Here is a 21,153-nt window from a genome sequence, read left to right as displayed (position 1 = left end):
CATAAATCTCATGAATACAATTGCCAGTTCAACATTAATCATATAAGCGTCCTTTTCTCGGGGATATTTACATTAAATTTCCCAATGAAATTACCGAATTAGAGAAAACGGGTAAAGTTTTGTTGCAGCAAATAATTCAAAAAAATCCCTCGTCTCGAGTCACAATATTGCCATATCCCCACGAATATTCAATTAATTCCCTAATTCCCATAACCCCCATCAGAAAAATCCAAAGAAATCTGCCTCAACAAAAGAATAACTCTGTCCATCTGTCGTGATCGATCTAATCTCCGAAAAAAAATGACCGAATAAAGAGTGAAAAACCCAAAAAGATAAAACCGTCTCCCAATAAAAATGAATAAAGCCGTTCAGCAAATACGAGGCTAACGATTCAACAGAGAGTAAAGGGAATCCATCGTGCCACCTGTAACCCGAAGTGTAATCGGAAATATATTTCACTCCCCTTCTGACCACCGGGCGTTCTCGCCACGTATTCACCCTCCCTCCCTCCCCACTGACCCCTTACCCCGCGCTACATTTGAGCTACGAATTTCGAAGCGATGGTCCTCATATTCCCCGACGCATTTCGAGAGCCCACTGCCAGCTGTCGAACGATACCCAGAGTGTAGCCACCCTGCGTTGTAGCTGCCTGTTAAATGAAAAATATCCAATGTTTTATATTCATTCGCGTCCCCTCACACCATCCCCATACACTTTTAACGATGATAACAGCGTGCTGTCGTCATTTTTACATCAAAATTTCATTGTACTTTTTTTATTTCGAATTAAACACGAGGAGAAAAGTTGAGTAAAAATTACTAGCAAAAGTTTGCTAATTCCGGAGTGAAATGTCACAGCGAAAAAAATGACCGAACGAAGTTGAATTTGTTGTGACAGAAAAAAAATTACCCAGAGACGTTTCATTTGACTAAAATCCCCCAATAAAAAAAATTCTAGGAATTATTTCTCTTGAAGAAAGCCATTTGAAATAAAGTCATTATATATTTTATATTATTTTAACCGCAATAACAGCGTGATGACGTCATTGAAACATCAAATGACCCGGTTCCCTGGAGTTGGGCATTAAAGGATGGACTGAAAAGGCAGTGAGACCGTTTCGGGAGGACTTTAACGCGCAGTTATGGGATTCTACCCCGTACGACCACCCCTCTGTACCCTCCCCATCACCACCACTACTCCACACCACTAACATTTGCAAGGTGTAATTGACAATTTCACATAGACTCTAAGTACTCCCCCACGTGTGGCTATTTTACGGGTATATGTTTATGTGTCCGCGCGGGTTATGTTGCGAAAGAGGGAGACTGTCATTTTGACGGGGTAACGGTATGGTCGTGTACGGCATACACAAGATGGACGCTGTATGAAAATTGTAATAGCGTGTTTGTATGTAAATTAACCGGCTGTTTTCGAGTTACACGATTTTACTCGCCATTGTTGAAACATCGTATTGCGGTGTAATTTTGTATATTTTAATGGTGTCATGAACTGCTAGGGAAGAAAGAACTTGAGATTTTTGAGTGATTTGAATGAGGGAGTGTATGCCAGTGATAGTTAATAGTAAATTTATGTAAAAACTTCTAGTGCCAGCACGAGAAAAGTCGCCAGGAAAGAATTCCAGAGTTCAAAGTGGAAATTCAATTGAGATATATTTTTTTATAATAAAAATACCGAGGGAAAGGATGAAAATATTTCTATTCACCCGGACTTTTACTAATAAAATCATTCAGTAATGAAATGTCCTAAAAAGTGATAAAAATTCTTGATCAACAATTTTAAAAGTTTGTAACGAGCACTTGTGCTCCAGCCGAATGGAGATTGAATAATTTAATTGAGATATGCATTCCTCTTATCTCCCGTCATCAACGGTCCAGTCAAACCTTCAAATAAAAGTGCCCCGTCACTTCGACGGTGTACAATGAGCGATCGATAGACCGACACTGCCTTTGATCATTCATTTAAGTCATCGATGAAAAAAAAAAAAAAAAATTATGATTGACAGTATGAAATGTGCCGATGCGCTCAACAACTCTCATTCCTTCTGGAACGCACAATTGAGCGCTCACTCACGCGTTCGGTATTCAAGTGTCGAAGGGTTATCACCGTCATTGAAGCCCTTTGGAGATGTTGGAATTCAAGACAAAGGAGGCGCACATAGTTTTTTTCCCCTCGTCTGCATCGAAGTCTGAAGCCGGGGGCTTTTATGAACCTTCTTACAATTTTTTTTTTTTCGGGCACTCGTTTTTTCTCCCCCCGGGGCCAATTTATTATTTAGTTATTTTCCACGGATCCCAGGTGGCACATGGCTTTAATGGTGACACCAATGGAGCCCACGTGGAGACGGAAATTGCCGTTTTATTGGGAGAATTAAGAGGCCTAACGCTCGGGCAACCGGGCTCACTCCCTCAATTACGTATCTTTTAGGTGAGGGAAACACATCACCCACGACACAACTGGATTTTACGTGGGAAACAGATTGTGATTACCTCTTGGGTAAATAAATTTTACTTAAGGATTCAATCTTTCCAGCTTTGGGGATATTTTTAGCCAACTAAAATTTGATTTCCATTTCGTGAAAAACTTGGCTTCAAATTTACCCCAAGAAAACTAACGACTCTCGCAAAAAATAATAATTATCTAAATAATAAAATTCTAAATTCAGAAATTAACGTGAAAAATCTCAGAGAATTTTTTCAACCAAATAATTTCCTGGTATTTTGTGAGCAATGATTTTTTAGGTGAAAAATTTCTGAACAATTCTTCAGTTAAAACACGTTGTGCTTAAACTTCTGTATTTTAAATTCCGGAGAAATTTCCCCTCAAGAAAATAAAAGCTTCATCAACTTACGAACAGGTAAATCCTCGCGCTCATCCCTAGAAAACGTACCTGCAACAGAGAATAAAGCACTCAATAAATTTCAATTTCCATAATCGAGGATGTTAATGAATTTACGGCAATCATTATTCTCAATTAAAAATCCCCGTCAACAGGGTGATAAATCTAATTAAAACCAAAAAAGAGGGCCTCGCCGAGAAGAAAAGATGGATGAAACCCTATAAAGTTAATGGGATATATCAGATTATGCGTACCTGGAGTGCAAAGAGTGAAAAATACCGGGAGTCATTTGAAAAAAAAAAGGGAAATAAAGACGAAGCCAAAGAGGCCGGAGCGTGAAAATTATTAGAAAAAAGTAGTGAGTGATCTCTTAACTTGAACAAACGTTCTTGAATTTCCACTACGGCAGGCAGTTAATTATTTTCCTCGGGTTGGAAAGGCGATATCCGGCCTCGCTCGGATTTCCTAGAGTGGCGAATGAAGAAGAGGATAAAACGACAGGGAAATAAAAAAAAAAGAAAGAGGAAGAAACTAGAGAGAGATAGATGCTACGAGTGGGATTGCAAAGGGTGGAGGAGGGGGCGAGAGTGGATAGACGATGTAACGAATAAAAATTCACGTTGGAATGAAGACCGAGGGAGATTGAGAACGAGATTCTCGAGAATCCGATGAAAACGTGCCTTCCAATGCCGCACAGATTTATATCGGGATACAGAAAAGCTCTCGGTTAAAACCTACAACTGAAAGCACAAGAGAGAGAGAGAGAAAGACGGAGTAAAAAAAAAATTGCATGCATACATACATTTGCAGCTCCATCGAACGCACTTTAATCAAGAGTTATCGTAACCCGGAGATACAGAACGCAGAAACTTGCGATGAAAATCGTTAAAACGTTTAATGAAAAAATTCATAAATTTTCAGAGTGAAATTGCTCCAGAGGAAAATCCAGTGCTATTCATTACTCAGACGAGATTTATTATGAATGTAATTGAAACGTCCGACGATAAAAAAAAAATCAAAAATTTGTGAGGACAAAAATGTTTAATGCAAAAGCGTAAACTCCAAAAATTAATTGGGAAGAAGTAATACAAATGTTTCGAGGAGAGAATAATTCATTTGCGAGGACAATTGTTCCCGTAAGTGTACGTTAAAATTAAAACATCTACTTTGCAAAGAGTTAACCTCAAAGACATGAAAAATGTCAGAAAAATATTTTCGTGGTAATTAAAAATTCCCGACTGAGATAATCTAATTTAACACCACAAGCCGAAGGGTAAGAAAAGAAACCAACGACTGGATATTTTTTAACACAGAACGAAATAAATAAAAACGTGTGTGTCAACGTCGGTATCTTTACCCCGCCCATCTCTGTGCCCATGTTCCTTAGTTTAATTTAATTTCACAGAATACATATGTTTCCACTTCCTAATGTTTTTTCTTCGTTCCATTGTGAATTTTTAAATTTTGACTGAAACTGAAATGTGATTGACTGTACGCCGGTTAAAAATACAAGTGAAAAATTCCCCCGAACGTTCCTACGAAATAAAAGCATCCAGTTAACAAATAAAAAAACCGATGGACATGAAAAAACAGACCAGCAAAATATCTCTCCGGTAATTAAAAATTCTCAACCAAGAAAATCCAATTTAAACCCCAAGCCGAAGGGTAAAAACAAACTGGCGGGCTTTTTTTTCACCCCAAAAGCTTACCGAAATAAACAAAAACATGCGTTTCATTGCCGGTAATTTCCCCCCCACTCCACCTGTCTCCCGTATTTCTTTATTTTAATTTAATTCCACAAAGCAGTGCCTCAACCAAGTGAAAAATCACGGCGAACGCTGTGACATGTGTGTGTGGGAGTGAAGGGGGCAGAAGGGGGAGGTGGATACCACCTCTTTTGGTAGGTGAAAGTAGGGGAGAATGCGAAAGACAAATAGAAACGAAGGTAAAAAGTTTGCTAAAAAAGGTGAAGAAAAAAAAAAGGGTAAAAGAGGGGAAAAGAAAACAGGGTTGAAAACGTTTGCCACAAAATGTTCTAACTGCCTCTTCGCTTCAACCCAGTTGTTCTATCCTCGCTCTGTCAGGGTGTGTTACACTTTTATCTGGAAAAGTGGCCCCCGGCGATTAAAAAGTTTCATTACCGCTGGCGTCAGTTTCGTTCCAGCTGAGGAAATAGAATACAATCCACCAATCCGGTCAATCTCGTTTGCCACCGGATTTCCTCGCATTCTTCGTATTTTTTTTTTTCTTGAGATTCTTTTTTTCCGACTCATCCCGTATCTTCTGTATAATCCCCTTATGTACACGAGTGATAGTCGGAGATTTCTTGAAAGTACTGGGAGCAGATGAGAATAGTACAGGGGGGAGAGAATTGTATGTACTCGCGGTGCTGGATATTTTGCAATTGAGGGGTAGGGGAGAGGGGCGGGGGGAGAGGGGCGGAGGGAGAGATTGCGAATGCGCGTGTGAGGGACTCGGAGAATAAAAAATGGATGGATTCTGACGGAGGAAACGGACAACTTATCAGACGGGATGTAACGCGTTGCGGAAAATGACTTTGATGCGGAAGACTGGAGATTTCTGGGGAAAATTATTAATGATTGAATGGGGGTGACTGAGGAGGTGGAATTTAACGGGAAAATTGAAATCAAATGGAGGATTAATTGATTGACAGAGTGGAATTTACAGATAGTGATTAATTTATCACCAATGAAATTTGGTGATTCATAAAATGAATTGTGATTAATAAATTAATGCGCAGGTATCCGAAAAGATATTTTAGGTTAAAATAAGACCTCCAGGGGGTGAAGTGAGGGATGAAGGGTACTTTTATCCCAAAAGATTGCTTCCCAAGTCTAATTTTTTTCCGTATCGAAGATCTCACTAAAAATCACCGGAAAAACCGGGAAAATTAGTTCTCCCATTTTTACTGAATATTTATCTCCATCTGGACTGACAAAAAAAATATTTTGACAAGTCTATGTGCTTGTCACCTCTAAATCCCCATAAACATTCCCATAAGACACGAAACCGTAAAAAAATGTTTTCCTCCCTCCGTGAAAAATTGTTTGATCGTTATTCAATGTTCACCCTGACGTCTTCTGGATCGAAGCAGCTGATGTTCGAGGTAGTGTACATTAACATTAACATTATCCACATGAAAGTCGATCGATGGAAACGAGAGTCGAGGCACGTGCGTGGATAAATGCGTTATTGCACGGATGCAACGTGCGAAGTGCTTCGCTAATGGGCACGTGGCCACCTGTTTAATGCTCCTCTGGCGGCATCATACGAGATACTGCATTCACCTTTACCTCATCCCTTCCTCCTACGCTGTATTCAGTTACCCCCTTAGAATGTTGTCTTTGCAATCGGTTGGCCTTTGTGTCGCATAAAAGACCACCTGGATTTTTCTTACTCGAGGAGACATTCTTCTTCGACGAGAGAGAATGGATTGTATTGCTTCCTATTGAGAGAAATTTATAAAAAGGGAGTTGCAGGGAGTCACGACAAAAAATTCTCTCTAGAACATTTGACTTCGTATTTAACGAAATAAATAATCGCCCAATAAATCAATAAATGAGACTTAACGAAGAAATTCTCGAGGACGAAAATGTTCCTTTGGATTAATCTTCACGAGGAGAGAAAAAAAGACTTTTTATATTTCTGTTTTGTACTCCATTAAGATTACCAGACGTAGAAACAAAGCGTAATCCTTGGATCCCGGTGTCCGAAAAAGCCCTCTGTTTCATGGAGGGTAGGGTCTACCCAAAAACTTGGCACTCTACGCATTTGAGCGTATCGCTGGGGGATTAATAACCGAAAGCTTCGTTAACAATGGATCATGACCGAGGGTCAGAGAGTTGGCGTATTATTCGATAGCATGAAATAAACCTCAGGCGAGTGTGAGAGAGAAGAAACATCGAACACGTACGGGCACTTTATTTTCTCCATTTCCACCATAATTGCTTTTTGCGGTCGAAATAATTTTTTCAGAAGCGAAAAAAAAAGTACAACAAGCCCTCGCAATTCAGCGCTCGTAGACTCATTTTTTTTTTTTATTTCGAAACAATTATTCAAGAAAAATTCAGGGGGAATAGAGTCGTGATTTCCACTGAATGCCCCTTAATTCGTGCCAGCCGCGTACTCTCGTCCATACATCCCTGTAAAAGGGATTGGCACTGCTGGAGGGAAGGGTGTTTAGCCCCTGAGGGGTAGTGAGCGAAAATGCGGACCGCACGTTGAGTGGCCACTGCTCACCGATCCAGTTATACACAACGCGGCTGACTGAATCGGGGGTGGAGACGTCAAAAGCGACGAGAAAAGGGGTTATACCCGGGGAAATATTATAAGAGAGCTCTTGAATATATGAAACACATCGTCCATCAGCCACAGGCTTTTCACAATTTTTTTTTCTCCATTTTATTACACGTTTCAATGACTCACAACGACGTTGCCAGAAAATAACGCAGTGACGACAAATTCCGATGTCTTCTCTTTGAGTTTCATCACAATTATTATCAATCAGTGTGTAATGTAATTATTATCGGTAATTGGTGAGTTCTGTCAGCTGTTTTACTATTTTCCATTCGCCCGAATTTTATTGACTTTGGTATTCCAACGTCTGCACTCCATCAGTTCAAAATATTTATTCTCACTCTGAAAAAATTATTTTATTTCCACCATTGTTTCGGGAAAGTGGAAAATTGGAAGAAATTGTGGAAATTAAATGTGAAGAGGCCTTGAGAGTACTCGACTTCGCACTCGAGCTTTCTGTTTTCAACTCATTCATGTGAAGGAAAATAGGCGCACGGTAATAAACGGACAATGCCACACTGTCGCCTGAGTGTATCCAGAGAACTCCAACTACCCCTTCAACCCCCCCATCACCACAATCATCCACATAAATGTGTACAACCGGATTGTGCATGTCATGGTGTGGGAGGGAAGATGAACGTGTGAATGGAGACTAATCGTTTCTTCGCGCGCAAGCCTTTCTCCAACCTTGTGCCAGTGGTAGCCCCGACGTTGCACCTTATACATGGACTGTATACCACCAGCAAACCCGAGATCTCTTTCTCCACTGCATTGTTCCGCAGTCGTGCACTCGTCGAGTCGAGTCCTCATTGTTTTTCATTTCTTCTTTTTTTTTTTCTTTAACTCTTTTGCCACTTTTTTGCCGGGGGTTTCTCTGCGTTTTCCCTCACTTCTTTTTTCATGTAATTGTTCACCACGGACATGCACTTATTGTCTCATAAACAGCCTTTGTGAAGTTATTTTAAAACAAATGCTCGTCGGGTTTTTCAGGTAAATGGGGTAGTTTTCGAGGGCTTCGGGGGTTATTCTTGCCGGATTTTTTTTTATTGTCGAGGTTATCATGGGAGACTGGGGGTAAAACAGAATTAGAAATATTTAATGTTCATCGAAGCTGTCAATATCAATTCAAATTTGCATTTTTTAAATTTATTTTCGTAGTTAATATTAACGTAATAGTTTGGATTTCGCGTCGCCGACGTAAATTTATTCTTTTCTTCGAGTGGATCGTCTAACAATGCTCTGGATGGCATGCATGAATACAAATTACCATATAATAATCCAGAGTGGAGTAATTTCTGTCTTTTCCCCCACAGAGAATTTCAAATCACCTCCCAGATCCCCCGAAAATCCCCTTTTGTGAATCGTTAATCAAAGGCAGTTTTCCCTTTTCCCCTCCCGAAAAAATCAAAATCTTAAATCGTTGATAGGCTCCTAAAATCATGTACCCCAGGTAACTCAAAGTGTAACGTAATACCAGATTACACCCTCTGCCGTAATGCCTAATCAGCTTATCTAAAATTCAAGGAAAACCGATCGAAACCTTGGTCATAAAGATCAACTCCAGAGGATGCGAAATTTACGTAGAGTAACCCTGGTGGTTTCGGTAACCTAGCAACGCGTCACAGCGACTCTCTCTCTCACTCTCTCTTCCACTCTAATATCTTTCCTTTCGCTTTTACCCTCATCCAGCCGCCAGTGAAGTCACTCTCGCTATCGATATTCCAGGGCAAGGGCAAATTTACGCATGCACAAGTGAAAAGTTATATTTGTCGGGAAAATATGGGAAAAAATGTGGAGATTAATAATGGAAACTGTCACATTTTCTGTTATTTTTTTAATCATCGGTAGGGGTGGATGCGATGTGAAAGATGGCAACCAACACCACGAGGTGGAAATGAGCCGAGAGAACTTGTGACGTCGCCTCAGAGCCCTCAGACTCGTTCTATCCCTATCATCCACCCTCTTACCCCCCTGCAACCCACCACTCCTTTATTCCGGGGTCTTGCTTTGGGTCATACAATATTCACTTCCATCCGGGATAACGCCAAAACAAAAACGGTCGCTCCGCACGAAGAGAAATTATTTATAAAATTTATCCCAATTGTTTTAAAATTTTTCTCATCTGCAGAAAATTTACTGCACTGAAAGGGTTAAATTTTCAATCATCCCTGAATAAATATTGAGGCTGGGGCATTAAATTTTTTTCGAAACAGATGCTCTCCTCGGACCGCGGTGACTCGCGATAGCTGTCCAAGCACCGGAGATGATCCACGTGAGCTCCATGAGTCTACGTACCCCTTATCCCCCCATCGCGGTCGTCGGGGAAACACATACAGATGCTTCGGAGGAGAGATAACAGGAAGGCGTCGACGCGCACGGTCGATCGGCCAACGAAAATATCGTCGCGACGACTGTGTGGATGCGCCGAAGAGAGATGGAAAAATAAAGAGTGAAAGAATCTAGCGAGAGAAAATGATAAAAAGAAATATAACGAAAAGAGAGAAATAAGTGTGAGAGAAGAATGGTTGAGAATGGTGGAGCGTATGAAAAAAAAGTATGAATGATGGACATTTTTTCATTGCCAGAGGACCCGATGCCCCGAAATGAACGAATTTTTAAGTGAAGTGAATTTATTCACCGAGAAGAATGACGAATATAATATTTTATCCACTTGTTATTCAACTTTGTCACTCCCCTAAGCTTCTCATACTGTCCCATTATCTGTCGTGATTTTATTATAATGGTGATATTTTTTTTTATCCACACCGAGGGAGTACCGTGACAAAAGGGGGATGGAAAATGTAGAAAAACAGAGTGAAGAAATTTTAATGATTAATGAATTCTCTCTTTGTTCGTTGGTGCCCCAATTTTTCACCTCCCAAATGAAGACAGACGTTATCGTATAAATGGAAATTCCCTCCTCTCATTCCGAGGGGATTTAGATAGTAGAGAACTAAAATAATTGACACGGAAAGGGGGCAGATGGGGCGGGAGGGGGGGGTGGAAGTGGTAAAAACATAAGTGGCCCTCGGCGCTGAAATTGGATGATAAAATGCAACTGGAGAGCGACAATTACCGGGGAAATGGATGAAATTGTGAATAGAAGGATTAAGCATATCCTAAGACAATGCACACCGAAAAGTTTCGCCCTATGGATTTATAAAAAACTGCACTGTTATTGTTTGTGGATAAATTAAAATGTTTTACACACAGTGGCGATGATGTGAAGCACTCAAAAATATAATAATTTTATGTTTTCTCATCACACCGTGCGAGAAAGTAATTTTACCCACTCGTTCGCAGAAATAATATTTCAAAAGGATTTACCGTACGCAAAGCTTTTATTTTGCGCACTGGATGTGTAAAATCCACTCCATCAAGCTCGAACTTTCCACACAAGTACCAATATTCATAGGGTAATTAAATTATGGGGTTCTCCATCTTCTCATTGTTCGAAACCGCATGAATATCGTATCAAATCAGATAAAAAGTGGATGGAAACTACAACTTTCCGGAATATGAAATACAACGGGACTTGTATCCATCGAAATGCAAATACATAAGTATATCCGCTGTACCCAGAGCGTCCCCAGTTATTGGTATAACTCCCGGCCACAAAGCTCGCAGTGTTCGTTTTTTTTTTTATTCAACAAAAAAAAAATATGAACGAGACATACAGAATGCAGTGCGAGGAGGGAAAAGGCATTTCCACGGGTAACGTACACTCGGTCGTAACATAACCCGTCCTTTGTCGTGGCTGTGCTGCACCTCCTCTCCGTTACTCTCTCCTCCCTTCACCTTCGGGAGGCTCAGAGGAAAGCTCGGGCGCAGTTGCCGAGTGGGAGAGCCCGGCTACGGCGCCGTTCTCCGGGGTCTTATCGGAATGGGTGTACATTACGATACGCTTTCACGCACACGTCTCACCACTCTCTCCCCCTGCCATTTCACCTTCTCCACCTCTCTTTGATACTCGTTCCATTTGACTCGTACATTCTCCCCAACCCCCAGCAACAACACAGGGCCCGAGAATATCGAGACAAATGACCCTGACAAATGACCTTTATCTTTGAGACACTCTCGACTAATTATGCGGCCTGATAAACAGCGTTTATTTATGGATATTTTGGGGAATTAATGGAGGAGATGTGGATAAGATATTATAAGGATGTTGTAGGGTGATGGTTTTTTGTGGATGTGAATTTTTTGCGGAAATTTAGGGAGTCGGTTTTGAAATTTTGAGGAAGTGGAATTTCTCCTTTGAAATTTCATAATTCGACATAATTACGCTCAACCAACTGGCGATTCTAATTTTCATTTCACTAATTTAATTGCAGCCCTTAATTTGCCCAGAGTTTATGGTTGTACATTTTATCCTCACCCAGGAATTAATGTATAGAATGTTCACAACTCACAAAAATATTTTTTTTTCTGAGTTGAAGCTCATAAATAACTAATACTGAATAAATATTAAATTCATTGTCCTCGTCACTATTTTCTCCCGCATTCTTCATACCATCCCATAAATTAATGTACAGAATTTCCGACAAAATCTCCTCGGGAAACTGAAAAAATTAAAATCTCGATTCGCGAGAAATATTTTTTCCCCATTCTTCATAATAAATGAACGAGAATCTTAATTTCAACACTTTTTCTTATTTCTCGTTCAAATATTTGTCAACTTCCGTCTTTTTCCACTGCGAAACCGGCTGTGTGAAGGAGGACGAACACGAGGAGGTGGAGGTGGAGGGAATATCGTAGGACATAGTGGCAGGGTGGAAACTCGCAGTGAAGAGGCAGGTGGAATTCGCAAGGAGAGAGAGGTGAACGGGGGAGTGAGGTTATGGGGCTGCGTTCCACAGCCGTGATATTACGTGAAGCCCGAGCAACTTCGTACACGTTGTCTCGAAGGCTCTGCGTTCCACTGTGCGGCGGCTTTGTCAGGCTGACGGACCTCAACGAAGGACCTGAGTAAAAAGGACTTTCCAGTGGGTGTTTACATCAACTTGCTCGTACCTCCAACCCTTCGTGAAATATTCTTCGGTCTCTTTTCGTCTTAAAAGCCAGAGCAAAGCCCGGGCACATCTTTACTGCGATTCACTGGGATTACTCGAGTTTTGCGCTAACGAACAGTACAAGAGGCAACAACGTGCTATTTCTGGGAAATGTTCTTATCTCTTATTAACAGGAACAATTGTTCCACTCGCCCTCGGCAATAGTAACCAGCAGTATAACATTCCTGACAGTTTTATCATTTTTTTTTAGATTCGTTTTCATTCGTTTCTACCTCTTGAGATTGTTTACATTAATTAAACGCCATTTTTTTAAGAAGAGGAGGAGGTGGGTTTTATTTAATCGAGTTGAGGCCAATTATTCTCGGATTTTTCCTGACATTCCTGGTATTTTATTGCATCAAAGAGTAATTATAGTCGTGGAATGACCATTTCCGTGAGTTTAACCCAATATTTTTACCATTTGAATAAATTTTGCAGAACAATTCTCATAATTTTTTTTAATTAACAAAGGGAAAGATTGATGTGAGTAATTCTTCTGTATTCAATCACGTGAAATGATGACAATGGCAGTACATCAATTTTCTCAATTTTCCACAAACATTTCCACATAATAATGACGCAATTAATCAAATAAATGTGAATTCACCCGAAATAATTGAATCTGCCGGTGAAACTAGGACAAAATTCATGGCAATTACCCCTGATATTTTATTTTCAAGCCCCTCATTGTTTTATTTTTCTTCCAGAGTGGGGTAAAAAGAGGTTAGACCACTCGTGATCTCCATTGTCTGTCTTTGTTCTCGGTTTCTCTACTGTCCTTACACCCTCGAGGAAAAGTTGGGTCAGCTATCCACAACTACAAGGGGGAGAAAAAGGATATACTCCTCTTACAGAAAATAGGGGAGAGTGCACACAAGTCCCGGCTATATCAGCCCTTCTATTCCCATCCACCCTTCCCCTACCACCAGCACTGAAGTCGTTCATTGAAGAAAGAAGCCGAGAGGAAGAAGTGGAAAGCATTTGGTATTGCATTGTTGTCTGGGCGTTTTTCAAAACCGAAGGATTGAATGGAAAAGTGGGAGGAGGATATTTCCAAGTAGAATATGATCACAGATGAGCCCGATTAATGTTTCGACCTGAATGAGCGAAATATATTTTCTATTATTCGTCACTGCTTTCAGCTACTTTGATAAAAATCGTATTTTCCATTTTTTTTCTATCGTTTGCGAGCTACTCGAGTCTAAGGATGGATTATGATATCTTATTTCTGTGGCTGTCATTCAATACCACACAATTTTCACCGTCAAACGCTTTGGTGGAGAATAAAAATAAACGAGAAGAATGAAACGCTTCAGCGAGAAATAACGAAAAATATTGGAAACATTTTTTATCGAGTTAATTACGGAAATTAGTACATCTCTATTCCCAAAGTATTTTAATTGACTGAACATCGATGTTCAGATTTTTCGATGAAAGTTTGAATTTTTACTTGAGGTATTGTCTATCTGTTTATCTACATAATTATTGAAATCTTCCTCTGGAAAATTCTCGCTCCTTTCCACCCCTGAGTAATCCAGAAATTCATTCAAACTCTTCACTCCAATGACGACTCCATCAGAATAAATTCATCCCCCGGCGACTCACCCATTGTTCCAAAATATATCAATAAACAAAAACATTAAGCATGAGAAACACGGATTTGCAAGTGAGACAGAGTTAAATCCGATGAATTCGCGCGTCGGGCGTTTCCATTCTGCGTAACCGGCAACTTCGTTAGTTACGCCAACTCCAACTTGGCCATTGTCTACGCGTGGGCTTTATTACGACGTGCGCGCCCTCATTCACTCTCAGCCTCACCTCCTCCCACCTATATACCTCGAATTCTCCTCCACTCGTTGTGTTTCCAGCTTTCTCCATACATACGATTTCAACTGCTCTCTCACTTACTCCAGTCACCAACACCAATTCATCCCCTTTACCCTCCACCCCCACCCACCCCCACGGCCACTGGAATCGCTCGGAATTATTGTCCGCTTGAGATTACTCGTGGGATTAACGTCGCGGCGCAATTAACGGTCGATCCATTATCACTGGATTTATTGACGGGTTTGCACTCCACTTCTTCTTCCTTTTGCGGAAATGGTGGCACTTTGTCGAATTTTTTTTTCCTCCGTCGGTGGATTTTTTTTTTTTGCCGCTTGTAGACGAAAGCCGAACGAGTGTTTCTAATCGTTTGGACTATTGGAAAATATTTAATTTCCTTATTTTTAATTTCATTAAAATTCTAATTAATAATCGCTCCTAATGTTATTCATAAACGGGAATAATTTCATCTCATTTCCTCAATTGAGTTGCAATCATGCGGTGAAGGAGTGCAATAATAATTGCATTGCACTTCTGCCACCGAAAAAATGACGACAATTATTCATTCTCAGTCATGAATGTCTCCGGGAATTCGTCCCCCCATAAAATCGCAATTTTTTATCCGCAAAAAACTAACAAAAGTGACAGAGCGATAATGATACACCTCGTCATCGTTTCACACTGTTTCATCATTTGGAAAAAGGCCTCTATCGTAATTCACCATCTCTGACAGAGCACTTTTCCCCGAGCTTCTCATCCTCCCCCCACATCCCCTCTTCTATTTCGCACTCATACCGAAGCTCAGTAGTTTCTTCCCATCGTGCACCGGCACGAGAGCTATCACCGATAAAAGCATTTCCAGCGATATCAATGATAAAACGAAGCATTTGTCTTCAACGAGGACTCCAACAGCTCTCTTTCTCTGTTTCTCTTTCTTCCCTTACTCTCTCTGTCTCCCTTTTTCATCCGGCCATCGATAATATCGATGAGTGCAGGGGGCAGGAAGAATAACGTCACCGGGAAAAATTATCAGAAGTACAAAGCATTTATTTTATTTCTTTGAAGAAAAACGGAACTACTTGAAAGAAAATAGATGGTATGTTGGAGTGCAAATAATACAATATTTCTCGTTTCAGAGGTAATGTAAATTCCCTGTTGATAAATTACTGAAATTCCACCGAATATTTCATAGAATTCAAAAATTCCAACGGAATGAAAAAAAACGATTTCTATTTTGTTTATTCTCTTGAAAAAAAAATTGAAACTGAACTCATTGAAAAACTATTGTTCATTACAAAAATATGAAAAATCCAAAACGTTTAATTTCCCCTTATCCATCGCCCCTCCAATACTCGATCGTCAAATAATCCTACCATTATTCCCGTACCAATAGAAAAACATTCGAAATCCCCGAACAAATAAAAATCGTCAAATCAAAGAGAGTTTACCCCGGAATTAAAATACTATTCCAGCACTTGCCGAGAGGCTATTACAAAATTGTTAAACTGAAAATAAAAACTAAAAATACAAAGACGATAATACAAATGTGTATGAAAGACAGGGAAAATGAGAAATGCCAGTGCAGCCGATATCAAAGAGTGAACTCTCGCGTTCATCTCGTTTTGCCTGGTTGAAAAGTCTCGTAATACCTTCTTCCCCTTCTCACCCCTTCCCCACCCCGCCCTATTTCCCCTGTTTCTTTTCCTTTTATTTCTTCAAGTTGCGAGAGAGCATCACAAGGGCTACACATTCACGTATTTTTCATTCAGACACGCCCGAAGACTCCCTCTCTCTCTCTGGCTCTTTACGACCGGACGTTCTGCCCGGGTAAATTGCAATTCCACTCGCGAATATTGTTTTCAACTGCGAAAAAGAATGAAATACGCAATGCTCGTTGGGATTGGGGAGAGGGAGGAGGGAATGCCGACTGTTCTGCCCCGAGTGTGATCACGATTTTACCGGAATTATATGTTTTTTTACAACTCCTTCGGTTTTTTTCCTGACGAGAAGGAAAGACGTAACGAAGCGGAGGATACGAACGCGAGGTCCGTAAAATTATCGGTGCAAATTAAAATCATAGCGCTTACGATGTTTCCTTTCAGGGAATGGGAATCAAGGGGGTGGGAAAATATGGGAAACGATGTGTATTCAAATGATGCAATTAACGAATGGACGGTTCAGCTGTTAACTGTTCCGAGTGTTTAATTAATTAACTCCGGAGAGTTAAGGCTGATCCGGTTGTTCTGCTGCTGGATTTTGATGGGATTGATAACAAAGATTAATCGATTAAATTTTGGTGAACAAGGAACATCGTCCTGAGGCTTTTAGGATGTAGAGAGCATAATATAATCTCTCAGGATTAATTATCTTATTAACTGAAATGTTTTCGTTGAAAAAAATTGAAGAATCAAAAGAAAAATATTTTATCGCACTGGAAATACTTCAACTATTATACTTTTGTAAATCAATGACTATGCTCAATGTCGATCCGACGCACACGTCGCCAGCAAAAGGGGTGAACCACACAGCATTGGCAAGGGTAGTGGGTGGGGCGAGCTAGAGTGACACAGAATCGTCGACTCTGTGTGGTTTAGAAATGCGATCGCTCGGTGTCACGCGATCCCCACGTTGTACGAGCCATCGGGGGAACATGTAGATGGGGGGGTAAAACGGGTATGAGACGTATGTATGTGTGAATCAAAGCACTCTGGGTATGTGTTGAATCACATGAGCTGAGAGGAAAAAGGGGAATGGTCAAAGCTCCAGTGGCCCTGTGTGTGAGTGGCTCTGGCATGCGAGTGAAAACGATAGTATCTCGCAAATACCGAACGTTAAAAAAAAAAAAAGCTACGAATTGGATAACGAAGAGTCCTACAGGTGCACAGGTAGATGTTTTGTACTTTGTAGAATGCTCAAAAGAGCCGCTAACGAGAGGAGTCGTTGACTACTGCACGTGGGATACCCGATGATATTTATCTGCGATCGGTTTTCAGAGCGCCACTGGGGGCTGTGAAAAGGAAGAAAATGGGTAGTTCTGGTTCTGGAGAAGTTTAAAAATCTGAAGGCCCTCCGGTCAATTAAAATCGAATGATTTTCTGGTTGAGATTATCACATTTTAATCCTTTAATCAGTATTATTTTTCATCCCCTTCAGCGATAAGATTCTAAATGAATTCTTATTCCAATATTATTTGCAGAATTAAATTAATCACAGGTATAAGTATTTTGATGTGAGTGGAGAAATGGCAAACGTCATGGTGCTGTAAGAAAAGGGGTTGTTGAAAAATAGTCGCGGTGGATATAATTCAACAATTGTGGTCTATACCCCGTGGAGTAGAGGGTAAAGTTTGGAACAAAGCGATAAATGAAGTTCCACGAGCGTGAGATATTTTCGTCACTGAAAATTACTAATTCCCACTTCTGGCATCGTCACTGCTGGTACGTTAAGGGAGGAAAGAGCTTTACACGGTATACTCCCTCTCCACTAAACACAACAGCCTGAGTCATTTGTCTCCAACAACCGTGCCACTCTTCTTGCACCAGTGTTAAGTACAAAGAGGGATCACGTACATGGTTTTCACCGTGCGGTATTATCTTCGCTTTTCTTCGTCGCCATATTTGTTGGTGAATTAATACCATACACCCCGCTATTTCCCCCGTTTCTTCCCTGACCTTTTTTCGCGGAATCGCCGGATAAAAGAGGAACCGGAAATAATGGAGTAAATGGGGTTTCTCGTGGAGTAAAATAATTGTTTAATCTCAGATCCTCCTTTTTTTTAATGTGAAAAATAAAATACTGAAATTTTTCAGGAATTATCATTGTTAAACTACAAAAAATTCTATTCAATAATTCCCTGGCACCAAAGAGTTAAGACTTTCCCTTCGGAAAAACAATTTCTTTCAATTTTCTACTTAAACCACAAACTCATCCATTGTCATCATTTTATGTTTTTATCCACCATTTTCCACAATTCTTGGTAATTGTTTTTTTTTTTCCTACGTTATGAAATATTATGAAAGAGTGACCGTGCGAATTTCTAGCTGCATGTGTACTGCTGCCAGTTATGTCCCCTCGGAGAATTCAAACGGAAGTGAAAAGCAAGGAACAGTTAACGTACGAAATGGGGTGAGAGTCGAGAGACAGAGGGAGAGAACACCATCAGCCTCACTCCGGTGTACGGTTATTGCGTTAGAGTTTAGACAACGCGATTAGGGCCTCGTGCCAGTATGGCCAGAAGTTCAGACTTTCATCTCCCTCGCACACCTCGTCTTACCCCCTGTGTCTCCACCCAAAGGCAACTCGGGTGCGAATCGAACGGAAATGTTACGGCGTTAAAATAATAAGCTTTCTCATTCCCTTTCCCTTCCACCCTCACCACCATACACCCGACATCTCTCTCTTGAGTCGAAAACCACAACAGTTGCCCTACCATCAGCGTTATTAAATCCCAATGATTTATTATTCTTTGAGTAATGCAGTTAACGCCTCTCCGAAGTATTGAAGTGGAAATAAAAAATTATGTAAATGAGGTCTGCGGACTTTTCGCGGTGTAAATAGCCAATTGGTCTATTCAACGGAAAATTTATCGAGTTTTTTCTTTGGTAAACATACCACAGAAGAAATACTGTTATGGCTAGTGAATGGATATTGGCATTGACCTGGTATTTTTTCGGGAAAAATTCCATTCAATTGAGAATTAGCAAATCATCACTTGTTGATTTTTCAATCCAGCTATTGAATTTGAAACCCAACGAGTGAAGTAAAATTCAACTGGAATTGTTCTGGTTTTTAAAAAAGTCAGTGATTGAATTTAATATGGATTTACTTTCAGATTTTTTCTGTTTGCACTTTCATCGATCAAAAATTTGGCATTTAACCGCGAGAGACTGAAACTAGAATTACTTATCGATGAACAAACAATAATTATTCAATTAAATTGTTAGTACTTCTCGGCAATAAAAATTTCAAAACCCCCGGTCAAATTTACTAGTGAATTATTTTGAATGTTCTAACGAATGAAAGAATCCCCCTGAATTCTCACTTCCCCCTGTCTTTCGAAAGAGAATAAAATCTACTAAAAATTTATAACCTTGAATTCTCCGATAAATGTAAATGTAAGCCCCCAAGCGCTTCGAAATAATTGAATACTCTCCGATAGGTTCGTGTCGCGGGCCCATTCGTGTCAAATAAATATTGCAGTTACCGAATATTCCTCGTCCCTGGAAGCCACAGAATGAAGGAAAGCCCATCCTTCTAGTCCCCTTCAGCCATCCAAAATCGAATTTATGATCTCCCCAGGTAAACAAAAATGACACTCAATGTATTTTTATTTCCCCAGTCCATCGGCACGTGAGTATGATTCCCCATGTCTTCCCTGCCCCCCTTTCCCTCCCTTCGACTAAAGAATACCATCAGTCTAGTACACCTCGTGAATCTCACGATATATTCTACGAGGATGCTGCATCCCTGCTGTGGCTGACACAATGGCCCTGACGCCCGAGTATATCCCGCGGTGGAGACCTGGAGAATCTCCTGGATGTCTCTATGTCCAGGCGTCCCGTGGTGACCTCTCAAATTAGAGGTATTGGTTTTCTTCGGCTAGATCTACCTTTATGTATTCCGGTACTTGAGCAGACCAGTTTTTTTTTTTTTTTTTTTTTCATCCACCGCTCAGAGGCGCCTCCAGGGATATTCACACCCGATGGGTAATAATCTTCGATGTCTTGTTCTTTCCCCCCATCGTGATCGTAAATTAGTCAGCGCTTTTTCCCTCCCCCCTCTTTGTCTCGTTCGCTCGTTTTCGGCTCCAGGTGCAATTATTTATGAGCCGATGCACATGCAGGCGGAGAAAAAATATTCCAATTCCTCTTGTTCTCGGTGATTTATGGGGCTTTCTTAGTTTTTAAAGCTCTGATATGTTTCTCGGGATTTTTGAGGGGGAGGGGGATTATTTACACGTTTCAATCGAAGAAGAGGAATTATCATTGATTAATTTATTTATTTTTGATGGAGCTTTTCATGTTCCAGAGGAATCATTGATGAAGAACTATCGGGTTCTTCCACGAGTATAAAAATCAACGAATTAACGAATAAAATTCTAAAACCTTGGATTAACCTTTCGCTATTCTAACTACTGGCTTTCCAAGTGTTTGTTGTACACATCTACATTGAATTTGCGCTCGCACAGGCTTGATTATGGTTACCGGTCCGCATCAATTATTCGGGATCGCTCCTGACTCGCGTACGAAAGGCTGAATCTCCCTCAACCCATTCCACCACCCCCAATGGACACGGAGAGAGGGGCAGTAGCCCCCCGTTCACCCTTTCAGCCCCCTCGGGCATCGATCAGGACATTGTGTAGCTATTCGCATGTACACTGTTCGTGCTCTCTGTTTTTTTCGCATCCAATCAGTTCTATCATGTGATTTTTTTCGAATTTACTTGACAAGATTTTTTCATTTTTTTTTAAATCATGATTTCTACCACCCCCACCCTCCTTTTGCTCCTCGCTGGATTCATCGTAATACCAACATTCAAATATGCAGTGTATGAGTTTAGACAAAGGGCAACTCACCCCCTTTGCTGACTTCCGTGTCCACGAAATCCTCGAGCTAGCTTGGCGCTATCTCATCGTGGGATAACTCGCGGTACGTGACTTTCTACGGGCAGTTTTCTTTATACCCAAATGTTGCTGCATAAGCGAAAATTCTTATGGTTTGTGTTGCTGAGAATTTTTACCTCTAAATAAAAAAAAACCTCCTCCTCCTCCTCCGTCTCGCTGTGAATATTAATTCTACCCCGGGAGAATATTAAATTGAAAACCACAGTAAATATTACCCGGCGAGAAATATTGAATAAAAATTACGTATCTTTCCCGTAATTCCCGAACGAAATGTCGGTAAAAAAAATTACGAGACTGTTAGGAAATATTTTTGGAGGTTTCTGGAATTTTGCTATGTATTTTCTGTGAAAAATTATGATATTGCGAGGTAAGCACTTGGGGGGTGCTGTAATTTTTATTAAATTATCCCTAAGCAATTGACCTAACATTCACCGAGTTTGCGAAATATCGCAGTCTTTTCCTGAAGTGGAACAGAATTTCCA

At 40.5% G+C, this 21,153-nt stretch overlaps 1 protein-coding gene across 2 annotated transcripts in view; it reads right to left on the bottom strand.

Moving 5' to 3' along the window:
• The window catches only part of LOC135167718 (uncharacterized), a 127,252-nt gene that overhangs the window by 52,074 nt on the left and 54,025 nt on the right, over positions 1 to 21,153 (bottom strand). Inside the window, exon 3 of one of the 2 annotated variants that reach the window (XM_064131212.1) lies at positions 2,870 to 2,908. The exons of the other annotated variant lie outside the window; for it this stretch is intronic. Coding sequence (XP_063987282.1) covers positions 2,870 to 2,908 — 39 coding nt within the window. The remainder of the gene's footprint in view (positions 1 to 2,869; positions 2,909 to 21,153) is intronic. 2 annotated transcript variants of the gene reach the window in all.

Source organism: Diachasmimorpha longicaudata, chromosome 11 (assembly GCF_034640455.1).
Source record: "Diachasmimorpha longicaudata isolate KC_UGA_2023 chromosome 11, iyDiaLong2, whole genome shotgun sequence".
Lineage (NCBI taxonomy): Eukaryota > Metazoa > Arthropoda > Insecta > Hymenoptera > Braconidae > Diachasmimorpha > Diachasmimorpha longicaudata.
This window is presented reverse-complemented; position numbering and strand designations above follow the sequence as displayed.